The sequence below is a fragment of the Ascaphus truei genome, chromosome 4, assembly GCF_040206685.1.
Source record: "Ascaphus truei isolate aAscTru1 chromosome 4, aAscTru1.hap1, whole genome shotgun sequence".
In the NCBI taxonomy this organism is placed as follows: Eukaryota; Metazoa; Chordata; class Amphibia; order Anura; family Ascaphidae; genus Ascaphus; species Ascaphus truei.
This window is the reverse complement of record NC_134486.1, coordinates 6,190,351-6,216,545: the sequence shown is the minus strand read 5'-3', so window position 1 is coordinate 6,216,545 and position 26,195 is coordinate 6,190,351. Positions and strand designations below refer to the sequence as shown.

The window sequence follows — 26,195 nt, the reverse complement described above, 5'->3', positions numbered from 1 at the left end:
ATATTTCCTCCAAAACTTGGCCCTACTAGCTCCATCCATATTACTGTTGGAAGCACTATCATACAGCCAGTACACAAGCACACTGCCTAGAGGTCAAACTCGACTCCTCTCTCACATTCGCCCCTCACATTCAAAAAGTAGCTAAAACCAGTAGTTTTTTTATCTGCAATATTACAGAAACACCCTTTCCTCTGTTGCTGGACTGCAAAAACTCTGACACAGGCCCTCATTCTCTCCCATCACAACTACTGTAACCTCCTGTTGCCCGGCCTTCCTGCCTCCCACCTGTCTCCCCTACAATGTATCCTTAATGCTGCTGCCAGAATCACTCTACTCTTTCCTAAATCTGTCTCAGTGTCTGCTCTGCTGAAATCGCTCACCTGGCTTACTATTAAATCCCGTCTCATACACTGCATTCTCTTACTCACTTTTAAAGCTTTACACCCTTCTGCTCCTCCTTACATCTCAGCCCTAATTTCTCGCTATGCACCATCCCGACTCTTGCGTTCTACTCAAGGATGTCTTCTCTCTACCCCTTTTGTATCTAAAGCCCTCTCCCGCCTTAAACCTTTTTCACTGACTGCCCCACACCTCTGGAATGCCCTTCCCCTCAATATCTGACCAGCACCCTCTCTATCCACCTTTAAAACCCACCTTAAAACACACCTGCTTAACGAAGCATATGAGTAGCTCCGTGACTGATAAGTAACGCCTCATACAAAAAGCTTGGTCCCTGCAGACGCACTTACCAGAACATCTTCCTACTGTCTCTGTACGTTCCTCCTACCTACCAATTAGATTGTAAGCTCTTTAGAGCAGGGACTCCTCTTCCTTAATGTTACTTTTAGGTCTGAAGCACTTCTTCCCTTTATGTGTTATTTATATTATTTGTTATTTATATGATTGTCACTATTACTGCTGTGAAGCGCTATGTACATTAATGGCGCTATATAAATAAAGATATACAGTACATACAGCAGTAATACATGACAGTCATACAGCAGGTGTAAGGTCAGGGGTGTGAATCGCTATGCACATTAATGGTGCTATATAAATATAGATATATATATAAATACAAACATCTATACATTTACATAGCAAATTTTCCACTACGCTTTTATTTTCAACTTTACATTTCAATTCTTTCCTTTCAGTTTTGAAAATATGACAATTCTCTCAACTTTTATCAAATAAGGTTTAAAGTTTAGAATGTACTGAAATTAAGCCCAGTACCAGTACTTTGTAAGGTACTTTGACTACTGACCTGAAAGTTGCCACCTCTCTTAGTAAACTTTTGTACAGTATACAGTGTTAGAAATGCAATAAAGCTAGAGACAGATAAATGACATGTTCATGTATTGATTCGTTGTATTACAGCATACAGTACGAGTTATTTAGTGCACAAAGTTGAAGAAACGTGTTCTTGATGACTTAGTCTTCCTTTGTCCTTGGTTTCCCTGTGTTATTAATGCAGTGACAGCTCCTCTCCCCCAATGCACGTCCGTATACAGCCATAGTCACAGCATTTCTGCTCTTCGATACAATGGATATCACTTTGGCATGATGGAGGACTGAATGGAGCTGTACATGGTGCAAATGTATTCAGCACAGGGCACTTCCCAGGTTTCACTGTAATACAGAAATTAAATAAGTGAGATGTTAGTCAGCACAAAGGTTCAGCTGCAAGAGCAGGATGGCCACATAATGACTGAGCCCACATAATCATACGTGTAGAACATGTAACCGTGATTAAAGGTAGAACTAACATGTTAGATACTAAAGGTGAAACACAAAAGACATATCACACCGCTCACTAATTTTAGATAGATACATTTTTATAATATTTTATTAAAGTCTAATTATGTCATAAATGGGTGCTACCTATGTACAATAGTTAATAGTATTAACAATTGAGTGAAGATTGTGACTCATCACAAAATCACTCACAGAGTGTACATTTGTGGTGCACACCACACTAAATGTTTTTAATTTTTGTAAATATATACACTGGCGACACACTTTATTCGAGCTCGGCTAGTCCCACGAATTCGGGTATACCCGGGTGTATTGAGGTTTGTGACTGTTTTCTGCCCGAGTGCATTGCGTTATTTTCCAGGCAGGGATTGAAGCATTTTATTCCCGCTGGCTGCAATACTGCACAGTATATATATATATATACTGCATTACAATTCATGAATTTATGCCATCTGGTAGACACGCGAAGCATTGCAGCCTATTAAATCCTAATCATTATCATTTAACAGATCAGCCGCCCGTCAGCCAGGCATGAACCCAGGCTGGGAAGGCAAACGCAACGGGGCTTGTCAGAGGTGAGGAGCGGCGCATTACAGGTATCTGCCAGGTACATACTGGGTATTTGCTCGAATAAAGTGTGTCGGTGCAGTATAGTGAAACACAATGGTGTTAAAGTGAAAAATAAAATGTAATTAAAACTGACACGTGGTATTGATGTCACTGATTCTGCTCAATTGTATGTAGGTAATGATTATATGATTTCACAATACTATGGGGTATTAACCTATCCTCCTGCTCAAATTGATAAATCAAGAGTAGTGCCCACAGTTGATAATTGTGAAATCTAGCAATCAAGCTAATTTACTTATATCTACAGTATGCCCCTGCATATAGCTTGATGAGTAATGCATAAAGTGAAACAAAATATCACATGGACTGGCATCCATGAAAACTCCAGAGTCACTGATAAATAATCTTCTCTCAGAGGTATGTTTGCAGAGTAAATGAGGGAATTCCCTGATCAGATAAACTACCATATGAACGCTGCGTGGGCGCAGTGACGTGGTGACGTCACATCACGTGGTGTAGCTGATTCCAGTTGTGCCAGTGCCCCTGCATGTGTGCTGGATGTGCTTGGTGTGCCGTGTTCCATGAGAGACGCAGCTTTCAGGCTATGATCAGCTGAGTATTCGTATATTATTATACAGAGTGTTATGTTGCATGGTATACAATTTCATCACTAGCTACAGGGACTCCCTAGTAAAATTTGACAGCGATGTTAGAGCTGTGCTGTTTGATCTCAAGCAGCGTTCATATGGTAGTTTAGCTGATCAGGGAATTCCCTCATTTACTCGGCAAACATACCTCTGAGAGAAGATTATTTATCAGTGACTCTGGAGTTTGCATGGATGCCAGTCCATGTGGTATTTTGTTTCACTTTATGCATTACTCATCCAGCTATATGCAGGGGCATAGATATAAGTAAATTAGCTTGATTGCTAGATTTCACAATTATCAACTCTGGGCAATACTCTTGATTTATCAATTTGAGCAGGAGGATAGGTTAATACCCCATAGTATTGTGAAATCATATAATCATTACCTACATACAGTACAATTGAGCAGAAATCAGTTACATCAATACCACGTGTCAGTTTTAATTACATTTTATTTTTCACTTTAACACCATTGTGTTTCACTACTGTATATATATTTACAAAAATTAAAAACATTTAGTGTGGTGTGCACCACAAATGTACACTCTGTGAGTGATTTTGTGATGAGTCACAATCTTCACTCAATTGTTAATAGATACTAAAGGTGCCTCATGCATCTGGTTGTGTAACAATTCAGCTGTGTAATGACTGTGCATTCAACAGCAGCAAGGAGCCTGCATTTATCAGTTACGTCATGTGTTATATGTGCAATAAACATCATAGTTGATGAAGTTAAAAATTCCTGATATTCTGAAAGGAAACCTTGGGAATTGCCCAGAGAGGACAAAAATATAAGTAACGAATAAAAACAGCAAGGTGTCAGTAATAATTTTTCCTACATAGAGGAAAAATTCAGGAGCATGGGATCCGTGCTACAGAGGCCTGGATTTACCCCACCCTCAGTATCCAGGGGATGAGCTGAGAAAGAAGAGTCTTCCTTTGGACAAGACAGCTAGCCTGAGGCCAGAAATCCTCTGTGAGTAAGAATTATTCATCTTACTATATTATAGCAAAAAAAAAAATCCTCTCCATGAAATATAGCTCATCGGTGAAATCATAATGCACATAGCTTGGTGGCAGATATGGAGAGTCACATAGATATACAGTTTAGGGAGAAAGTGACGGAGATACTAAAAACAGAGTGCTAGTTGATGGGAGGAAAAGCATAGGTCTTGTGGAAATATATTCGGAGGAGTAGTGGGTAATTAAAATACATCATATACCCCATTGGTGTATCTCTGGTGTGCTTCTTTATGAGCCCATGTGTCTCTCCATACTACAATTGGAGTGAGGTTTGAGAGGATATATATAGAACTCCATACTCTAATAGCTCCCGTCTCCCCCACTCTACCTTTCTCCCTCCCCATAATATTTTAGATCACAAGAAGAAGAGACCTGTACCCACAATAACATCTGTGAAGATCACAACCATTAATAAATCTACACTTCGCGGCTACTAGAACTTTTATAGATCTTCGAGAAATGTACAAATAATACAATGTAGTTACTGTGCTTGGGGTGTCCACTTACCAATGATGGGGTCTGTGCACTCCTGACCACACTTTGGGGTACAGCACTTCTTTATACCAGGACACTGTTTGTCACTTGTACACTTTGGCTTAGAAGAGGGGTTGACTGCACATAATGTCTTTGGCACTGGACAATTTCCAGGTTTCTCTGCAACACAGAAAGCAAGTGTTTTTATACGAGTTATTAGTGTTATTTTACTGAAGGGACAAATGTTTGATAACTTTGACTACCTTGGCCAACAAGTATCAATTAGTGGGAAACTTTTGAATATAATAAATAAACACACAGACTTTCCAAGTAAGCAGTTCTTTCTTTGACATGCAGCTGTTTTTGACAGATCCAATGTGATCATTCTTCCTCTACCTATAGAGGTAAATACGATTTTTAATCAGTTAGTATTAGGAGCTGCAATATTTGGTCATGCCTTGAAGTGGCTCGCAGGCTTAAAATGCTTTGGCCAAAGGGTTTAACTAAATTACCTCTTTTTAAGAGATAAATAGGTATTTGACTGTATATTTATATCATATTGGCTGTAGCTTTGGGCTTCTTTGTTTTTTTTGTTATGAATATAATAAATAGAATAAAGATGGGATGGGGTGCATTTGGAAGAAACCAGATAATCTTTAAAGTAAACCTTCTACTGTTCCTTAAGATAAAATTACTTTACCAGTGTATTCTACCTGCGCTCACATACGGATGTGAAACCTGGACCTTAAATTAAATGATAGCTCAGAAGATTCAAACAACTCAGAGAAGTATGGATGCAGAAAAATATACGCTGGGTAATACCTGAAGAGACAGGGGGAAAAATGAACGGGTTTTGGAAGCAAACAAAATTCTGCCACATCATGACAAGGGTGAAGAAATAAAATGACAGGGGGGTGGACATATCACAAGAAGAAATAGTCATCACTGGACAATGATGGTACTGGACTGGATTCCAAGGGATATTAAAAACCAAGAGGACAACCAAAAGTAAGATGGGAGGATAAATTCAATAATTATGTTGGACCAACATAGCCAGAAGTTGGCTAACAAGGGCTGAAGATGATGAGGATAAATAGATAGATAGATAGATGATAGATAGATAGATAGATAGATAGATAGATAGATAGATAGATAGATAGATAGATGATACATAGCAAAAAGAACGATTCCTGCGCTCCTACCAATTAGGCTAAAATAAAAAAAAAGTAATGTCATGAATAAGGGTTATTTAGTTAAACCCTTTGACCAAAGCGTTATAAGCCTGCAGCCAACGTCAAGTCATAACCAAATTTGTAGGCACCTACAGTGAATATATGTAATTATTGTCCCTTGGACTTCTGAAAAATGTGAAAAATCCCCGAAGTGGTTAAATAAAGCATATGCTTTTGTGAGTAGTGCAATTAAAAGCTGGCCAAAGCCATTATAATTGTTACCTTACTATAGAGGTAAACTGGGGGTGCCCAAATTCCTTGGTGTGAATATGATAAAACATACATAATTATTTCTGTCAGCCTCATACATTCACCTACTCTTCAACGGAGGGTGATGTGCAGACTGACATTGGGTGTAATATACCTGCACAAATTGTAAATTTGGTAGGGACTCTGCCCTGAACGGAGGAGAGATCAGTGTACTGTCGCGGCCGAGCTTATTCTAACATTTGCCCGGTCTCGGCCGCGACAGATACCGGGCGCGCCGGGTGTTCCCGCACGCGCGCCAGAGCCTCGGAGGATCGGTCCTCCGATCGAGGCATCCCCCTCCCCTCTCCGGGTCCGCCGGGTCCCCCGGAGCCCCCCCACCGCCACTCCCCACATTACAGCTCATCCCGATGAAGCGTGCATCGATGACGCGCAGCACGCCGAGGGAAAACATTGAGAAAACCGCGAAACCTCGCGGCTTGCGGCTCTAGCCGTGTTAGAATAAATAGTGTTGCCACTGTATCTTGAAAGTTCGCACAAATAAAAGCATTTCGTTGGTCACCGAACGGTATCATCTATTTATTTTTTGATTATTGAAGCTCGACTAACACGATACTGATACCTCTACATATACATATACAGTGTTCGACAAACCTATACATTTGCTCGCCCCGGGCGAGTGGATTTAACCCCCGGGCGTGTAAATATTGGCCCAAGCAGCACACGTTTGGTACTAGGTGGCGAGTAGATTTTTTTGTGTGGCGAGTAGATTTTTTGGTGATTTGTCAACCACTGTACATATATATACATATACATATACATATACATATATATATATTCCCATGACAATATACAGTATATATCGGTCCAGAAATCAGAAAACAAGGCACTCACATATATACATACATAAATGTGCTAAATATGGTGCAGACTGTCCAGGTGTAAGCAAGGCTACAAAACAAGACACGCATTCCAAGATTCAACTGAAATGTATTCCGCAATACATTTCACCTGTGGATTTTGGATATATATATACTGACAAATAATGAGTGTGTACACCTATATATGTATATATGAGGCTACAAATGATACAGGTGCAGTTACGTGGTTGGGTGTCCAATTGCGACTTTCACATGTAGGATGGGCTGAGAAGCATGAATATACAATAAATAAGAGCAACATAGAACATGAGAGCCCAATGTTTTTGTAAGAGATAAAGCAAATATGAAAACACCCTACTGTACATCCTCAGACAGACAGCCTAATACCCAGACTTTGTCATAATAGTAAGTGTTACCTTTCAAAGCCTTCACACACTGCATCTTGTTACCAGACACACAGCACTTCTGGTTGCGCGGACACTGAGAATCCGTGCTGCAGAGGGGAGCGCCAAGGACTGCGGCACAGGGTAACTGCTCCAAAATAACAGGGCAGAACCCAGCGCGCTCTGCAGAGAGGGACAGACAATATCCCAAGTCAATCTTTCAGACTGCATTCCCCGGAAAGAGTTTCAGACATTCAAAATATATTGTAGTGATCGGAGAGAAAAATACGGGAGCTGCTGCTTAATGTCTGCAGCAGAATGTCTATGGGATCACAGTGCTATGGATATTCTGGTTCCTGGGAAACGTAATTCCTGATGATGATAAAAGTGCTTCCCCAAAGTGAACTAAGAACAGGGATATGTTTAATGGGTTAAAACTAGGTAATTATTTTAATGACACCGGTCATTTCTGACTTTACAGTATCTTGAGAAAATCTATTTTAAGAATGTAACCCTGCAATAGCATGGAGAAATACTGTCTGCTGGAGAACGGTGATGAAGTGTTAATGCAAATAATGATTCAAGGCAGCAATGCATTATTATTATTATTATTATTATAAACAGCTTAGTTGCCAATAATATGTGTGGTTAATTCCCTCTATTTTATGAATTGGGGAGTTACTGTGCGACTCAACATCCACTCAAAGTCATTGCCAATAACACATGCTCAATACATTTGAGAATAAGAAGCAATTCTTAGGATCGTTGATCCCACTGCATGCACCAACCAGAAACGTGACATCGCTTAGTTACCTGTTTCTGGGTCCACACACTTGTTCCAACAGGATTTACAACACTTCTTATTCCCAGTACAGTCACTGTCCTTCTGGCACATTGGTTTAGGCAGCTTTGCAGGACACTTTCCCTTTATAGCTGGGCACTGCCCTGGTTTCACTGTAACAAAGACACAAAGTATTCCAGTATACATTGTTCAGAGCCGCATGTGCACAAAACACATAGAGAGGACATGTTTGACTCTGAGCACTGGGAGTAGCAGCTGTAACAGTTTTACATGTGATTATTAAAAAAATTGCCATCCATTTTAATCGTCATGCCCCATGGAATTTATGTATATTTGTATGTATGGGTGTATGCATATATTTATTTATATAGTACCCACAGTGTCCTCAGCGCTTTACAGTACAGTGAATTATAATACAATAAGTGTAACAAACAAAGTCAAACAATCCCTGCCCCGGAGAGCTTACAATCTAAGTGCTATGTTGGGCGATTTACAGATGCAGGAGGTGAGGGAATAAGTAGATGGCAGTGCTTGGGCACAATGGTTGGCAGGAGTGACTGTGGGTGTGGGACAGTAGCCATGAGTCTGGATTATTGAAATGCTTAATTGAAGAGGTGAATTTTAAGGTTTGACTTGTAGGTGGTGGGAGAGGGTGCTTGGCGCATAGACACGCGGCCGGCTTAAAGCTAATGCGGCTGCCCCTGCAGTTTAAAAATAGCTGCGGGCGGCACGCGGCTGTCTTCGGCCGTTTTCGGATGGTTTTTCCCGCGCCTCGGGCGCTTTCAATAGTAAGCGGCATTAGCGCTTATCTATTGAAGCGGCCGCCGCGCGGGAAACTCCATTTTTAAACGGAGAACAGACCCCCGGCTAGCCCGCTATGCACCCGGCAATCTTTCGAATAAAGCTTGCCGGGACAGTACTAAGAGTGATGGAGTTCCGCAGTGTAATGACAATGGAGTTTTGTTTCTGATGGTCCAGGTGCATGATGCTTAACTTTTGTCTCTAAGATATGCTTAAATGTAGTTTCTTTTGCTGTGTTGTGGAAATCTACAGCATCTAGCTGCGAAGCTCACCAGAAGAGCGTACTCCCCCTCGCCTCCCTTTCTGGGATGTTGGTTGAATGCCAGGATGTGTTTCCCTGATCAGGTTTGTCCAGCACGTAAGGACCAGACCCTCAACTGTGACCAGCTGGAGATGTTCTCAGCACTGTGCACAGTACAAACGTGATCACAGGAATATATTAACAGTCCGTTCATCCTAAACGATGACTGTGACGGTGAGGGGGTACCCAGGCCAGTAAATAAAGGTATTATGCCTGGCTGGGTGCCCCTGAGTCATATTGGTAAATGTGGAGTGTCAGCTCTGCAGCCCGGTATTGGCTGCAGAGCTGTAAATGTGTTATAATTGTCTGTGTGTGTCCCGCTAGGTATAAGGGGACACGTTAATACTCTGAGTGAAACTGTATAAGTGTGGTAAAAAGTACTGTATCAGTTATGTGTGCATTGCAACAGTGTTTCACTGCCAACCGCAGAAATGAAAAAGTTTTTAAAACATGGCAGCTTTCTGCATAGCGTATAAGCAGTGAGATATCTTTAGCTAGGAATGTCCTATCGCTTTGATATTTGCAATGCGAGCGGCTGGGGGTTCATCATTAGAATGATTGTAGTTTACTTTTCATAAACTTTTATGAAAAGTCATGAATGAAAGTCCCCCTCTTTTAGGTGTATTAAAGTTATAAGAGCCAAGGAATTTACATTCGGGAGGGCGGAGCAGCGGAAACACTTGATTCACGAGTACCACTATCAAAAGGTATATGGCAGGACATACCTGCATCATACATAACTTAACCCCGGATTTCTAAGGCACCCTGCGGGGATGGTCCTAGAATGTCTGAACAGGTCCGGAGTTAACAAAGGACCCGCATGTTAAAGTATTAAGATGGGAAAATGGTTTCAGGTCAGAGAGAGGTGAAAGGGGAGTAAAGGAGACAATTATGGGTAGAGCACAGGAGACAAGCAGGGCCATAATGACAGACAAAGGCTGATATGTATGGAGTAGCAGATGAGTAGAGAGCCTTGAAGGTAAAGGGAGCACTTTCTACTGCACTGTAGATGATCCAAAAATGTATGGGACGCAAGGAGCGGGATTTAAGGCTAGGAGGAGCTGAGCAGAGGCTGTTTTGGGATAAAGTAAATTTAATGTACCAGAACATTAAAAAAATCTTTTCACATTTCAAAGTTAAACGGACTGATCCATCAAATCAGAAGGTAGTAAAACACAGATAATTGGGAAGTTTTGCTCATTTCTTTGTGAATTCTAGAAATAGTCTAATCATTATCGATTTGATCAGTTTCAAATAACGAACCAGTGGAAACTCCCTAATAAAAATAAACTCTAAAGCTATTTTCAAGCAGTTATGAATTGATTTACTGTAGATGTAGAACCCCTTGTTCTAAACGCCAAAACGTTATGGCGCATATTTACTAATGCGAGTTTTAACACAAGATTTCTCATGACTCCATTCAAACTAATGAAGTCGCCAATAGCACTATTGTGTATTTGTGGATGAAAATCGAGCCATTCTAGAACTTTGAATGCGTTCGTATCAAGAAAAACGTGAATAAAAAAAATAAACTTTGCAAGATAAAGAATGAAGATTTGTATGTATTAAAGGGGAAATAGAAGGTAAGCAATGTACCTCAATGAATATCCAGGCCCATAATACTAGACAAGACATATTTCATGATCATTTATTATTGCTAGCTCATTCATTTATTGAAGGAACACTGATAATGGCAGGCGACTTTAACTCAGTAATGAATCAAAAGAAATATAAATCTAATCTTCCATTATCAATAAATGCATACTCTAATAAACTATTTGTCTAATTTATCAAGAACTTGTGGGTCTTTGATTGATGGAGATTGCTAAATCATACGGGAAAGGATTATACATATTTTTTTAACACCCATATTCTAGAATAGATAATAAATAGATAAAATATTTTTAGACTTGAGACTAGTTCCTGATATTGCAGATGCAGATATTGGTGCAATTGTGTGGTCTGATCATGCCTCAGTATAAATTATTACCCCACAAATTATGAAAAATTCATATTGCATCTAGAATACATAGAATCAGAGATAGTAAATAGAATATAATTCAAGATCCAGAGGAAATATGTAGAGAATGTGCCAGGTTTTTTACGACTTGATACAATTTACCTAAATCAGATGACCTGGTCAAAAAGGTTTCCATTACAATTCAAGATAATTTTAAGAAATGTAACATATCTAACCTTAAAAAGGGACAATGTAAAACAAATGGAATTCCTAAATGATCAGGACGAAATAGTATTAGCAATAAAATCAGGCAAGTCTCCAGGACCAGATGGGTCCCCAAACTAGCCCCAAACTATTAGCTCCCTACTGTACAGTATTTGGTTTAAATGTATAATCATGTTACAAAAAGTATCAAACTCCCAGAAATTCTAATCCAAGCTGTGATTTCAGTCATCCCAAAACCAAGAAAAGATCCAGTAAATTGTGCAAACTATAGACCTATACCCTTTCTTAATACAAATCTGAAAATATTTTCAGAGATTTTAGTGAATAGGTTAGGAACAGTGATTCCTAAGCTCCTACAGCCAGATCAATTTGGATTTATACTTTTTACAAGGAGGATAATTAATCTCATAAATATCACAAATGAAGGAAAAAAGGAAATCCTCGCTTGTACTGCTTAGTTTAGATGCTGATAAAAGCCATTGATCCTATCTATTGGACATTCATGTTATCGATTTTAAATTGTTAAGGACTAATCACATACTTTCTGAAATGGGTGAACGTACTAAATCATCTTCCGGCAGCTGGTGTAAAAATGGTTAGATGCATTTTGTTGATATTCTCCATAAGCAATAGGACTAGGACAGGGTGACCATTGTCTGCTCTCCTTTTTGCATTGTTAAATGAGACATTGGCTGCCAGAATATTTTCAGGGGTCAAGGTTGGAGGTAAAGATTATAAAACATCTTTATACGCAGATTATATATTTATTATTATAACAAAAGCAATGATCTCCTGGTTCAATTTACAGATGCAGCATTATGGTTGATCACGCTGGCCTCACAAAATCCGATATGGGCGCGTTTTTTATTCATGTGTGCTCGTGGATCCCCTGTGGCCAGACTAATGGCCGATCAAGATGAACACAGCGGGTGTCCCTGCTTCTGTTTGGGACTCCCACTGTGTGAATCCTACTGGGCTGGATCAGTCTATCAGTCTGCAAGAGACGCGCAATGAGAGCGAGACAGAATCTGACACACTCCCTAATATATACAATGACAGGGACAAAACTACCTCTTGATCCATGGACATTAATTCTGGGTAAATCTGTACCTTGGAAATATCACCACATTAAAGGGACCCTGGTGCATTATATTCTAACAGCAACTAGATATCCATAGCAGCAGCTTGGAAACAGTCCGAACCTCCCAACAATAAACAAGTAATTAGCAGAGTTTAGGGTATATTATTTATAGAAAAAGTAACCAGTATGACCAACAATACTTGTGAAATGTTTCTTGGGCTACGGAATCTTTGGATAGAGACATCTCCTAATGAACCTATGGTTTATAAATATGTTAAGTGTTATCAATCTCTACTTGGACAAGAGGAAATTGAATACTGGATCTCTAGCTAAAGTTATTACTATGAGTAAAAAGAGGACATAAGCATCATCACCTACATGCATTTTTCAGAAGCCTATCCCAAAATCCCACCCCTTCCTATTCCTATTATACATATGTATTTTTTTTCATTATTATGTACTTATTATTTAATGTATATTGATTGATTTGTTTATCTTTGTTTTATAATTTTATCCCATTCCCCTTTATTAATATACTACCAACAAAATGTATGAAAATTAAAAAAATATATGATGTTTAAAGAATAACAGACACAACATATGTGTATACTGTAGCCACTAGGAGCATGTACGGTGATCTTCATTTATACATAAGGGTTAATAAACTTTATAGGAGCATCACAGGAGTTTGTTAATGTTCAGTCACTCACTGTTTCATCAGTCAGAAGTGCGGAGAGGATAATTGTTCCTTACCTCGCTCAGTGGGGACGCACTGGCGTCTGCAGTTGAAGCAGCAGCACCTGTCGGATCCGGGACATTGGTCATCACTCAAGCATTCATTGGGAGCAGCATCAGCCAGGCTACATTTTGTGGAATCAAAGTATGGGCAGGAATCCATTTTATCTGCAGGGAGAGGACACTGTGACATTAGAGAATGTGCCAATGAGAAGAAAGAGAGAGAAAGAGAGGAAAAGAGAGAGAAAGAGAGAGAAAGTGAGTCTGAGAACATTTGTTTAAAGATCCAGTATTATCATTTTATTTATCTTCACTTTTATTTCAATTTTCACCAGGTACATTTGAAAGAAAGTGCAACAAACACACTGCAAACAGCACTTTTCTGTACGGGAAGTTGAAAGTGTCCATCTTTGTGCCCATAAAGACGATGCAGACAGATACAGAATTTCAAGTATTTTCTTAGAATGTCATTACTAAGTCAGATTTTTTAGGACTGGGCGAGATTTGTTTATTGGAGTAAGGAAGGATTTGCATTTCCCTTGTGAGAAATAACTGCCAAACCTCTGTATGAATATAAATATAATGCAAGTGTCACAACCAGACAGAATTTAACAACGAGTCTGACTTGATGGACTTTGGTCTTTCTCATTTAGTACAGTATGTTGCCATGCTATCAAGTTACTATAAAACTATCTTACCATATGATCATGTTTCTATGCTATCAAACATTAGAAAGCTATGTTACTATGTTGCTATAATAGTATATTACTGTTAGCTTACAATCATGTTCTATATACGAAACCAGCTAACCAACAACAGATATACAGTTATCCTAACACCCGCTCTCAATAATACATCATAAACCTACCGGTGCGTTCAGGGGGTAGAAGAGATATTCACAGAACAATGCAAATGTCCCGAAGTGTATGTTTGTTGCGGTGTTTCTGTGATCTTAGCTCAGAGGGTTGTTTACATATAATAGTTTAAAGTATTTTATGGTGACACTCTATGTGTGCTCTACTTTTTGGGAGACTTTTCTCCCCCTTTATTGGTACATTTTCTTGGTTTGCCTATTGCTATGTTATTATGTCATCATACTATTATGAAACTGTTACTGTATTGTTATTTTGCTATGTTAACATATTATTACTATATCATTATGTCAGTGTTTAAATGTGTTTATGTGTTACAAGGTTACTTACTACCTTACTATCTTAAATACTAAGCGTTGATGTTACTATGCCACTATTGTACTGTTACAACGCTACTGTGATACCATTGGTAGCGAGGGTGAGGGTAGTGTCCCTTAGGTGGGTGGTTAGGCCTCCCGGGTGGTAGTGGGGGAGGGTGGGCTAAGCCCTTAGGGGGAGGGTGGGCTAAGCCCTTAATTACTATAGTGGTTACTAACCACTAAACTGATTAAGGGGTTAGGGGCCATTAGATTGTATTTTTTTATTGTACTGTTGCTGACAACGGAGGACAAGGACGGTGATGAGGACGAGGAAGGTTTTCATCCTGGCAGGGGTAAGTGCAAGTTTTATTTACTTTATATATGGCTGGGTAATGTTTTATTTTAAATGGGCAAATGCACTATTATCCATATCTGGAAAATAGTAATGTTGCCCATTTCTCTACTGTATGTGTTAGTGGGGTTGTTGGGGGTACAGGGGGTGGGTTGTGTATTGGTACATCCAGTAGTAGATATTTTAATGTTTATTGTGGGTAGAGGGATTAAGTAAAGGGGGTACTTGGCCCAGGGTGTGTAGTTAGGCCTCTCAGGTGGTCAGGGTGGGGGTTAACCCGTTCATTACCACGGCGGTTACTAACCTGCTAAGGTAATGAAGGGGTTAACCCCTCCCACTGCCCAACCGAGAGGCCTAACCACCCACCCTGGGGCAATTACCCCCTTCACTCTCCCCCTCTGCCTCACCCCCTCTGCCCCAAATAAACCTGGTATTCTGCCTTAACCCCTTCATTGCTTTAGAGTTTAGCCGCTAAGGTGATGAAACTGCTTTTATTTTATTTTAATATTCCAGTATTGTAGCAGGGCGTCTCCGGAGCTGAACCACATTGATTTCAGGTCCGGGGGCCCCCTGCTTCCCAAGTTAGAGACGCTGTTATGTGGTGCCGGTATCCCTCTGCTTGGTTTAAATCCCCCGATCACGTGGGCCGTGACGCGGGAGAAATTAATTCCCCTCCGTCTGTAGAAAGATAATCTCTTTGTTTTTTATTCTGATTTCCCTTAGTGCACCTACCTTCTAATTATTTGGGATTCAGCTCGTTTCCTTTGCTGTTTTGTCTTTCTGTGCATGTGTATAGAGATTCATTTTCAGGAACATTAGACATAAATGTCTTTATATATAATCGAATTATTCCAAAGCACCAGCCCCAAGTGAGCAGTCCCTCCTCCGTACCTTCCAGTGGCAGGAGGCAGCGTTTGCTGCAGCCGGAGTAACAGCACTTTGCTTTCCCATCACAGTCACCGTCCCACTCACATCCCGACGTTTTTTTCATTGTATCCAGTTCACATCTGGGGTAATAAACATCCTTGGGGCACGTGCCAGGTTTTATTTTAGCTATGAGAACCTCGGGCTCTGAAATATGACAAATGAGAAAATCAACTCAGATTTTTAAGCTGTTTATAACCTGAAATTGGACCTGTAGTGGAATACCGAGAAAAAAAAGTAGTGGTACCAATCCGGTATTTACTGTCATTAAAAAAATAGAAGTGTTGATGTGTAAATAAAAGATTTACTGTTGGCTGTGATAGTTACATAGTTACATAGTAGATGAGGTTGAAAAAGACGTGCGTATATCAAGTTCAACCTATGCTAAATTTAGACAACAGATACTTTATCCTATATCTATACTTGTGTAGCCAGGTCCCTTAGGTTTGCCCTCACCTCCACTGTGGTGGGAGAGTCAGGGAGGGTTGCAGAGTGTGCAGGGAGCGTTCCGGTGCGTACGAGGCTCCGCATGCGCAGGGAGTGGCTGTGGTAGCGCGCGAAGCCCGGACCAATGGGAGGAGGGCTAGAGCAGGGGACTACAAGTCCCATGAGCACCAGAGAGACCATGTGATGCCAGGGAGCCAATAGGGCGACAGGGGATCTGCAGGAAGGATATAGGAGGTTGCGCAGGGGAGCACGTTGGCCAGTCAAGACCAGGAAGGGGAAGAGGTCGGAGCTATATATGTAGAGAAGCAAGTTGCCTCTACACTAGGCCAGAACTCCCCCCCCCCCCCCCAGGCCCAATATAGGCCCCTGAGTCCCCGGCAGCTTGTGGTTGCTGTAGGGACAGGCCCTAGAATAGGAACCTGCCCCAGTAGTGAGCAAAGTCAGGGACACAGTGGTCGCTGCAGTTCTGTATCAGAGGTTTGGGACCAAACCTCCTCAGAGACATTTACATCTATCCAAGTGGGATCACCCTGGAGGAGCACCGCGAAAGGCAACGCGTCTGCGGGTCCTTTGCGAAGATTAGTCTGCTGGTCCGAGTGCAGGAGCGCTCGGCAGGTAACTCTACACCAAAGTGCACCAACTATAACACTCTCACTCTAGTGGCCACGCGGTCACCACACACTTGGGGGTTTGGGTGTGGGACATTGGACATGGTGTGGGGAACACGGTGGAGGGTCGAGTCCTGCGAGACGCTTTGGCTAGTTGTGTCTCTATTGGGAGGAGTATGTGAATGTTATGCATATGAGTCTATGATTACTACTAGTAAAGATATCTGTTATTTTATGTACTGCGTGTATATCATTATATTGGTGTCCTGCGAGGATCAACTCCCGCTCTGCTGGGAGCCATCGCAGGTGGAGGCGCTGCATCTGGTAAGAGACAATACATGTAGATATATATATCGCCCCAGGCTCTCCGTGGCAGAGGCTCGGGCCCTGCGAGCCAACAGGTTATACAGCATTAGTAGTCTTCCTGTATTCTTGGGGAAACCGGGCTACACTTATAGGATATAGTGATACATGTCCATGAGTTACACATATATAAAACCTTATTGCACAGAGCTTTAAAAACCTGGCGTCTCTTTCTCAAGTGTACTGAATAAATATCTGAGGTTTCAAAAGCTCTCATTTTGGTCCCTGAAAAGTATCACAACCATATAACAAATCTACATTTCTCAAGACTTAGTACGGCTACTGGAACGGCTACTGTACGTTTTGTAAATTGAAAACAGCCGTGGTCCTGTGTAACATTCTGCAACTGCTACAAATGCCCTGCTTCAGTGATGCGATTCTCTGGGCCCTCAAAGAAGCCAATAGGTTGATGAAACGCATGTTGGGTACGTGAGCGACGTCCCACTTTATCTGGCACACGTTATCATGTGATTATCTGGGGCAGGGATACGCCACATTAGGGGTCCTGCAGGACCCCGGGTGCTCCCTTAAGTTCCTAACTCTTCCTGGTCCGAGGGATCCAAAATAGATTAATTGATAATCGTGTTAGAATTGGTAGAATTTAGACCCGAATACATTGTTAAAATTTAGGAATAGACCACAGGAGGTCTTTGCTGTCTCTGTTTTTCCTTCAGCACTTATAACCCTAATATCTATGTTTCCTCATTTACTTCATCACTACAGCCTTTTATCTGATATGAGGGTATTATTTAGGAGAAAGCCTATCACACACAGCTAGAGGTTGAGGCCACACTTTGTCTTTCCTATGGGTGTACTATTAGCTCCAGTTCTATTGACAATACACTGTTTGTCAAAGGAGGCTTTTCCCTTTTGGGAAATGCCTGAATACATCTAACAGGGGAAGGGGAGCTGCACACCACATGGAATAAGGTAAAAATACTTGCAATTAACCGGTGCTCCTGGGTCAGGGATATCTGTCTAAAAATCCAGTGTAAGGAGAAAAATGAACGATCCAGGGCAACTTCGGATTTCCTTAATGAAATTTAATTAGTACAAAACACAACGTTTCATCCTTCAAGAGGACTTTCTCAAGTGACTGAGTCATCTACATCTAACACCATGTGAGTGGAGGTGAGCTCTTTTACCACATGTATTTAAACAGATTGAACTATATACTGTTTTCTCTCTCTTTGTATTGTATCTCCACCCCGGGGACCTTTGGACTCCAGATTCCTTGTTTTATGTCTAAGAGCTGTTTGTAGTAGAGTTGATGACAATATAGTTGTTATGGGAATCCTTATAGCTGTAGCCCTGTGTTAAACTGGTGTTACATGTCTCTCTTCTTCTGTGCAGTAATCCCTGTTAAGAGGGCAGGTTTGCCAGAAGTCATCATGAGGATTGGCCTGAAACCCCTGTGAGGTGTAATATGTAACGAAGGAAGTGACAGCATGCTCTGTGTCCACCATTAGTGACACAGGGGTGGGCCTTCTGGAACCTATATATTACGCATCACTTCCTAAAGTCTGTCTGTCAAGTGAGAGTTCAGAGTCTGTTATGTCTGTCAAGTTCAAGTGTCAGTTGCAGAGAGGACAAGCTGACCCCACACTGTGTCAGGGCTCTGGCACAGATTGTGGCCCTCCCTTAGGGGACAGGTGGCAGAGATATCCCTGACTATATTAAAGAATCAGGAGGGACCTTCCTTGAAGTGAGCAGCCATGCTGATGTGCGGCTAAGTACCGGCCGCTATGATGGGCAGTCTGCCATGCCAGATGCAAATAAAGATGCCATTGATTCAAAGATCCTTCTTGCCTGAAACTGGAGTTAATCAGGGAGAAGATGCACCCAGGGGTTCTTTTCCAGAGACTCCTCCCTGCTGTCATGGGGACCTGGAAGAGATGGAGGCGCTGTACCAACTGTGAGTAGAACTCAGCAATTCCTCACGAGCCAGTCCTGGTGAATTCCCCAATACCATCCAGTGGGAGACTCAGGAGTCCTGTGAGCCAGCAGGTGCACCACACAATATACACACGTTACTGGGGCAGATTCCACACACAGGGGCCCATATGAGATTGGGGGGGAGGGGTCTGACCATTACGTTGCAAATGTGGGATATGAGTAATATATATATATATACTTTGCATATCTGTCAGCACTGGCGTCTCTCCCTATGTGATGGAGCTTAGGGGAAATATATATATAGAACTTGGGACAAGCAGAATATCTCTCTTTGCTGGCAGGATTTATAATTTTTAACAACTTGAATACAAGTTATATTTTATTGACCTGTACAGAAATATTCAACCGGAGGAGGTTTCCCATATTGGGATAGAGACAGAAGAAGAGGTTATTTTTGTGGATAGGAGAAACTTAAGTAAGGTGTGTGTGTGTGTGTGTGTGTGTGTGTGTGTGTGTGTGTGTGTGTGTGTGTGTGTGTGTGTGTGTGTGTGTGTGTGTGTGTGTGTGTGTGTGTGTGTGTGTGTGTGTGTGTGTCAGTATATGCTGTTCTGCTTATCATCTTTTGCAGAACATCTGACCAGTCAAAGAGCTGACACTATCATTTAATAGACAAAACAAACTAGAAGGATATTACTAAAATTACTCATTACACTAATAGCATTTCATTGTTTGTGAAAGAAAACCTTTTACATTAAACACCTCTGACATGAGGAAAGACTGTATGACAGAAGAATAGAAGAGAATATACAGGGACAGCATTATGTGTCACAGTGGGTGTGCATTGGGGTTTTATCTATTCCATGTTGGTTTATCTTGGCTATGTATGTAATAACAAGCATACAGTATATACAGTACTTTACATAGACGAGATAGGGCTAACAGCAGCCTCGAGTGGGAGAAGACTCTCATTCCTTCTAGTGGGATAACTTTACCTGGATAAATGTCATGTTTTGCCTCCGTTTTGCAGCTGGGAGACATTGATAAATGTCTCACTTGGAGGTGAAGGGGTTAAGAGCTCTTATAATAATAATAATAATAATAATAGCATGTTCTTGCATAGCGCTGCTAGTTATACGCAGCGCTTTACAGAGACATTTTGCAGGCACAGGTCCCTGCCCTGTAGAGTTTACAATGTATGGTTTTGGTGCCTGAGGCACAGGGAGATAAAGTGACTTGCCCAAGGTCACAAGGAGCTGACACCAGGAATTGAACCAGGTTCCCCTGCTTCACATGCAGTGTCAGTCAGTGTCTTAACTCACTGAGCCGCTCCTTCTCCCAGGTTCCCCTGCTTCACACTCAGTGCCTTTACTCACTGAGCCGCTCCTTCTCCCAGGTTCCCCTGCTTCACATGCAGTGTCAGTCAGTGTCTTTACTCACTGAGCCGCTGCTTCTCCCAGATTCCCCTGCTTCACACTCAGTGCCGGTCAGTGTCTTTACTCACTGAGCCACTCGCTCTCTGGTTTTAATATGCCGACATGTTCATAGCCAGGGGCAGTATAATCTATAACTATTGTGTAATGTAATGTCACACTGATCTTTGGCAGAGGATGGGTGTGCAGTGTTGTATTGTATTAGAGGTATTATTGCACACTAAGGTCACACCTATAATTACCTCTGCGGCAATATGTTGTAATGTTCCACCTTTCACACGTCTTCTAATAACTGGTAGATTGTGAGGAAACAAAGACACCCTCAGGTCAGCACTCGTTGTAGGTGATAGTGAAATGGTGATAGATTTAAAATTAAAATGCTTTAATTCTATTGGTTAAAATAAATGTCAAAATCGTTGAAATCAATAAACAACTGACAGTGGTAAAACAACACACATAACAGACAAAATTACAAAATACTATAACTGAAATCAGGGGGAAGGAAAGGTAGTGATCCTACCTGTCTGCTAATTAGCAGTAATGAACAGTCAACGACTAAATAGTCAGACCCCTGGTTCAGCAATAACAAGGTTTAAAAAGCCTGTAACATAAATACAGGTAACGGTGGACTGGTCATGCACAAATATATGCCAAAGAGGTTATACAAAATGTAATGCAATAAAGTGAGAGCTCACTATTAATAATACAGCTGCAGTGCCCTGAATTGTAAAACTGGCTTGGTAATGAAAAAGGTCCCCACTAAAGGGTTAAGGTAACCTAACTTGGGCTAAATGAGGTGGTAGTACGAATGTTAATGAACAGTGCACATAAGAGCTCACAAAATGTGATACTTAGCTCTGGGGCACGGATCTAGTCCGTATCCAGTTATAGCCCCCTAGTTCAAATGTGCCAATGGCTACCACTTAAGTGAGACCTAAACATATATGCAACATAGTAGCAATTATAACACTATATACAAATCTCAATATTGATCAAAGCTGCTGATAGCTAGAAGCACAAGAGCTTACAAAATGTAATATTCAGCTCTGGGGCACGGATCTAGTCTGTATCAATTTATAGCCCCCTAAATCAAAATGTGCCAATATAGCTTGTACAATTGTAGATAGCAAAGTGAGCAAACACATATAATGAGCTGAGGGGGAGGGAAGAGACATAAATGATGTAGCAATGATATATAACACACATATACTTGAGTATACAGGGTAGAGTAATTTCAAACAACCTGTGTCACTATCAAATGTATTCAGCCCTCGTCAGGGCTTTGCGCAGTAAATTGCCGCTGGTGTGGTAAATGTACCTCCTCTATAACCCAGCAGGCAAAGGCATAATACACAATTTGAATTCTAAGCTGCGTATGGAGCTTGTGTCCCTTCTAGCATGTATCGGCACTTAGCAGTGCCTCTCACCCTCTGCCCGGCATGTAACCATCATCGCGTGATGACGTCAGTCCTGTAGCCGCCTCCCACCTGACGCACGTTTCGCTGAGGCGCTTTTTCAAAGGTGGTGACGTGGAGAGCTACACACAAGGTATATATAGTGTATGTTGATTAACCAGCAGATGCAGGGCAGCTGAGTTTAACCACTTCTTTCTTTTACAGGTTGATGGCAGATAACTTGATGCTGCCACCGGGATCTATGAAGAGCATACTACATCAATAAAATTAATGTTGGAAAACGACAATGTGTCATAGTCATTGATTCAGAGACTGTATGAGCGTTTTTGTACAGTTAAAGGGACAGGATCCTACATAACGGGATACAATTGCTCATAAGGGCAAACCCTTAAGTTGAATGTTATAATAAAGCCACAGATCAGAAAAACAGAGGTCCAAAGTGTGGTGATGCTGGCACTCTAAATAAAGGGGGAGAATAGAAAACCCTCATTAATCCCTCTGGGTGCCAAAGTGCCCAGCATGTAAATCCATTTGGACTCTTTTTGTAAAATCAGACGATTCCAGTCTCCCCCTCTTGGACTGGGGGGCACACTTTCAATCCCTGTGAAACACAGATTGGTAATGTCACCGCCATGTACCTGATGTATATGGTTGGCTAGAGGGGTATCTAGATGATTCCGTATTGCCCCTAGGTGTTCCAAGATACGCTGGCGGAACTCGCGAATAGTTTTGCCAACGTATTTTTTGGTGCATTGACAAGTAACCTGGTAGATGACTCCCTTTGTTCTGCAGTTAATAAACTGTCTGACTTTGAAACATTTGGTATTGTTCCAATTAAAGAAGGTTTTTGAAAGGGATAAATGGGTACAGGCCTTACATCCTTGGCATTTGAAATTCCCCACTGATCTGTTAGTTAGCCAGGTACTTGTTGTTAATGGTCTTAGATGGCTATGAACTAACTGGTCTTTGAGATTTGGAGCCCTCCTGCTGACCAAAGTTGGTGTAGGTCGTAAGACGTCATTAAGGTCTGGGTCTTCCAGGAGGACCGACCAATGTTTCTTAAGGATGGCGTTAATCTCAGACCATTGGTTGTTGAAGGTACCCACAAATCTGATGAGTTTTGAGTCTTCTATTTGGGGGCGATGTGTGCTCAATAGAGAGGTTCTGTCTGTGAATTTAGCTCTACGATAGGCTTTTCTTATGCATCGATGGCTGTATCCCCTTTCCCTAAATCTGTCCCTCATTTTTTGTGCTTCACATTCAAAAGCTGTGATGGTAGAACAGTTTCTGCGAATCCGCAGAAACTGTCCAACAGGGATACTGTCCTTAAGTCGCCTAGGGTGGTGGCTTTCATAGCGCAGAAGGCTATTGGTGGCCGTCTGTTTTCTGTGTATTGTAGTTTCCACTTTGTCATCTACCCCTCTAGAGATTTTAAGGTCGAGGAAGGTTACTTCTTTTGTATCAATTTCGTAGGTTAGGTGAAGGTTAAACTCGTTGTTATTAAGTATGTTGATGAATTCAATAAATGAAGTCCTGGTCCCCTGCCACAAGACCAGGACATCATCGATGAAACGGACCCATAGTAAGATTTGGATGGTATATGCTTCATTAGCTTCATGAAAAACCACCTCCGCCTCCCACCAACCCAAATATAGGTTAGCATAGGTGGGAGCGCAGGTGGTCCCCATCGCCGTGCCTCTCAGCTGGTGGTAAATGACACCATTGAAGGTGAAATAATTATGTGTCAGTATGAATCTTAAAAGGTCCAGTATCAATTGATTGTGTTTCACAAATTCACAACTACGACTTTTGAGAAAGTAAGAGACTGCATCTATACCTACCTGATGTATAATAGAGGTATACAACGATTCGACATCAAGACTGATTAGTAATGTGTCCTTGTCAAGGACTATATCATTGAGTCGGTTGAGGGCGTCCTTTGTGTCTCTAAGGAATGATGGTAAGCTATCCACAAACGGTCGTAGTATTTGGTCTATATATTTACTACTTTGTTCCGTAAGGTTAGAGACAGAAGTGTCTGGGCAGTCTCTTACTTTCTCAAAAGTCGTAGTTGTGAATTTGTGAAACACAATCAATTGATACTGGACCTTTTAAGATTCATACTGACACATAATTATTTCACCTTCAATGGTGTCATTTACCACCAGCTGAGAGGCACGGCGATGGGGACCACCTGCGCTCCCACCTATGCTAACCTATATTTGGGTTGGTGGGAGGCGGAGGTGGTTTTTCATGAAGCTAATGAAGCATATACCATCCAAATCTTACTATGGGTCCGTTTCATCGATGATGTCCTGGTCTTGTGGCAGGGGACCAGGACTTCATTTATTGAATTCATCAACATACTTAATAACAACGAGTTTAACCTTCACCTAACCTACGAAATTGATACAAAAGAAGTAACCTTCCTCGACCTTAAAATCTCTAGAGGGGTAGATGACAAAGTGGAAACTACAATACACAGAAAACAGACGGCCACCAATAGCCTTCTGCGCTATGAAAGCCACCACCCTAGGCGACTTAAGGACAGTATCCCTGTTGGACAGTTTCTGCGGATTCGCAGAAACTGTTCTACCATCACAGCTTTTGAATGTGAAGCACAAAAAATGAGGGACAGATTTAGGGAAAGGGGATACAGCCATCGATGCATAAGAAAAGCCTATCGTAGAGCTAAATTCACAGACAGAACCTCTCTATTGAGCACACATCGCCCCCAAATAGAAGACTCAAAACTCATCAGATTTGTGGGTACCTTCAACAACCAATGGTCTGAGATTAACGCCATCCTTAAGAAACATTGGTCGGTCCTCCTGGAAGACCCAGACCTTAATGACGTCTTACGACCTACACCAACTTTGGTCAGCAGGAGGGCTCCAAATCTCAAAGACCAGTTAGTTCATAGCCATCTAAGACCATTAACAACAAGTACCTGGCTAACTAACAGATCAGTGGGGAATTTCAAATGCCAAGGATGTAAGGCCTGTACCCATTTATCCCTTTCAAAAACCTTCTTTAATTGGAACAATACCAAATGTTTCAAAGTCAGACAGTTTATTAACTGCAGAACAAAGGGAGTCATCTACCAGGTTACTTGTCAATGCACCAAAAAATACGTTGGCAAAACTATTCGCGAGTTCCGCCAGCGTATCTTGGAACACCTAGGGGCAATACGGAATCATCTAGATACCCCTCTAGCCAACCATATACATCAGGTACATGGCGGTGACATTACCAATCTGTGTTTCACAGGGATTGAAAGTGTGCCCCCCAGTCCAAGAGGGGGAGACTGGAATCGTCTGATTTTACAAAAAGAGTCCAAATGGATTTACATGCTGGGCACTTTGGCACCCAGAGGGATTAATGAGGGTTTTCTATTCTCCCCCTTTATTTAGAGTGCCAGCATCACCACACTTTGGACCTCTGTTTTTCTGATCTGTGGCTTTATTATAACATTCAACTTAAGGGTTTGCCCTTATGAGCAATTGTATCCCGTTATGTAGGATCCTGTCCCTTTAACTGTACAAAAACGCTCATACAGTCTCTGAATCAATGACTATGACACATTGTCGTTTTCCAACATTAATTTTATTGATGTAGTATGCTCTTCATAGATCCCGGTGGCAGCATCAAGTTATCTGCCATCAACCTGTAAAAGAAAGAAGTGGTTAAACTCAGCTGCCCTGCATCTGCTGGTTAATCAACATACACTATATATACCTTGTGTGTAGCTCTCCACGTCACCACCTTTGAAAAAGCGCCTCAGCGAAACGTGCGTCAGGTGGGAGGCGGCTACAGGACTGACGTCATCACGCGATGACGGTTACATGCCGGGCAGAGGGTGAGAGGCACTGCTAAGTGCCGATACATGCTAGAAGGGACACAAGCTCCATACGCAGCTTAGAATTCAAATTGTGTATTATGCCTTTGCCTGCTGGGTTATAGAGGAGGTACATTTACCACACCAGCGGCAATTTACTGCGCAAAGCCCTGACGAGGGCTGAATACATTTGATAGTGACACAGGTTGTTTGAAATTACTCTACCCTGTATACTCAAGTATATGTGTGTTATATATCATTGCTACATCATTTATGTCTCTTCCCTCCCCCTCAGCTCATTATATGTGTTTGCTCACTTTGCTATCTACAATTGTACAAGCTATATTGGCACATTTTGATTTAGGGGGCTATAAATTGATACGGACTAGATCCGTGCCCCAGAGCTGAATATTACATTTTGTAAGCTCTTGTGCTTCTAGCTATCAGCAGCTTTGATCAATATTGAGATTTGTATATAGTGTTATAATTGCTACTATGTTGCATATATGTTTAGGTCTCACTTAAGTGGTAGCCATTGGCACATTTGAACTAGGGGGCTATAACTGGATACGGACTAGATCCGTGCCCCAGAGCTAAGTATCACATTTTGTGAGCTCTTATGTGCACTGTTCATTAACATTCGTACTACCACCTCATTTAGCCCAAGTTAGGTT

The 26,195-nt window shown here is 41.5% G+C and overlaps 1 protein-coding gene across 1 annotated transcript in view; it reads right to left on the bottom strand.

Moving 5' to 3' along the window:
• Positions 1-1,339: 1,339 nt before the first annotated feature.
• The window catches only part of LOC142492534 (uncharacterized), a 64,137-nt gene continuing 39,281 nt past the window's right edge, over positions 1,340-26,195 (bottom strand). The window contains exons 2-7 of the mRNA XM_075595233.1: positions 15,492-15,671; positions 13,096-13,245; positions 7,986-8,126; positions 7,206-7,355; positions 4,503-4,649; positions 1,340-1,629 (exon numbers count right to left, since the gene is read on the bottom strand). Of these exons, the coding sequence (XP_075451348.1) occupies positions 1,466-1,629; positions 4,503-4,649; positions 7,206-7,355; positions 7,986-8,126; positions 13,096-13,245; positions 15,492-15,671 (932 nt within the window). The 3' untranslated portion in view covers positions 1,340-1,465. The remainder of the gene's footprint in view (positions 1,630-4,502; positions 4,650-7,205; positions 7,356-7,985; positions 8,127-13,095; positions 13,246-15,491; positions 15,672-26,195) is intronic.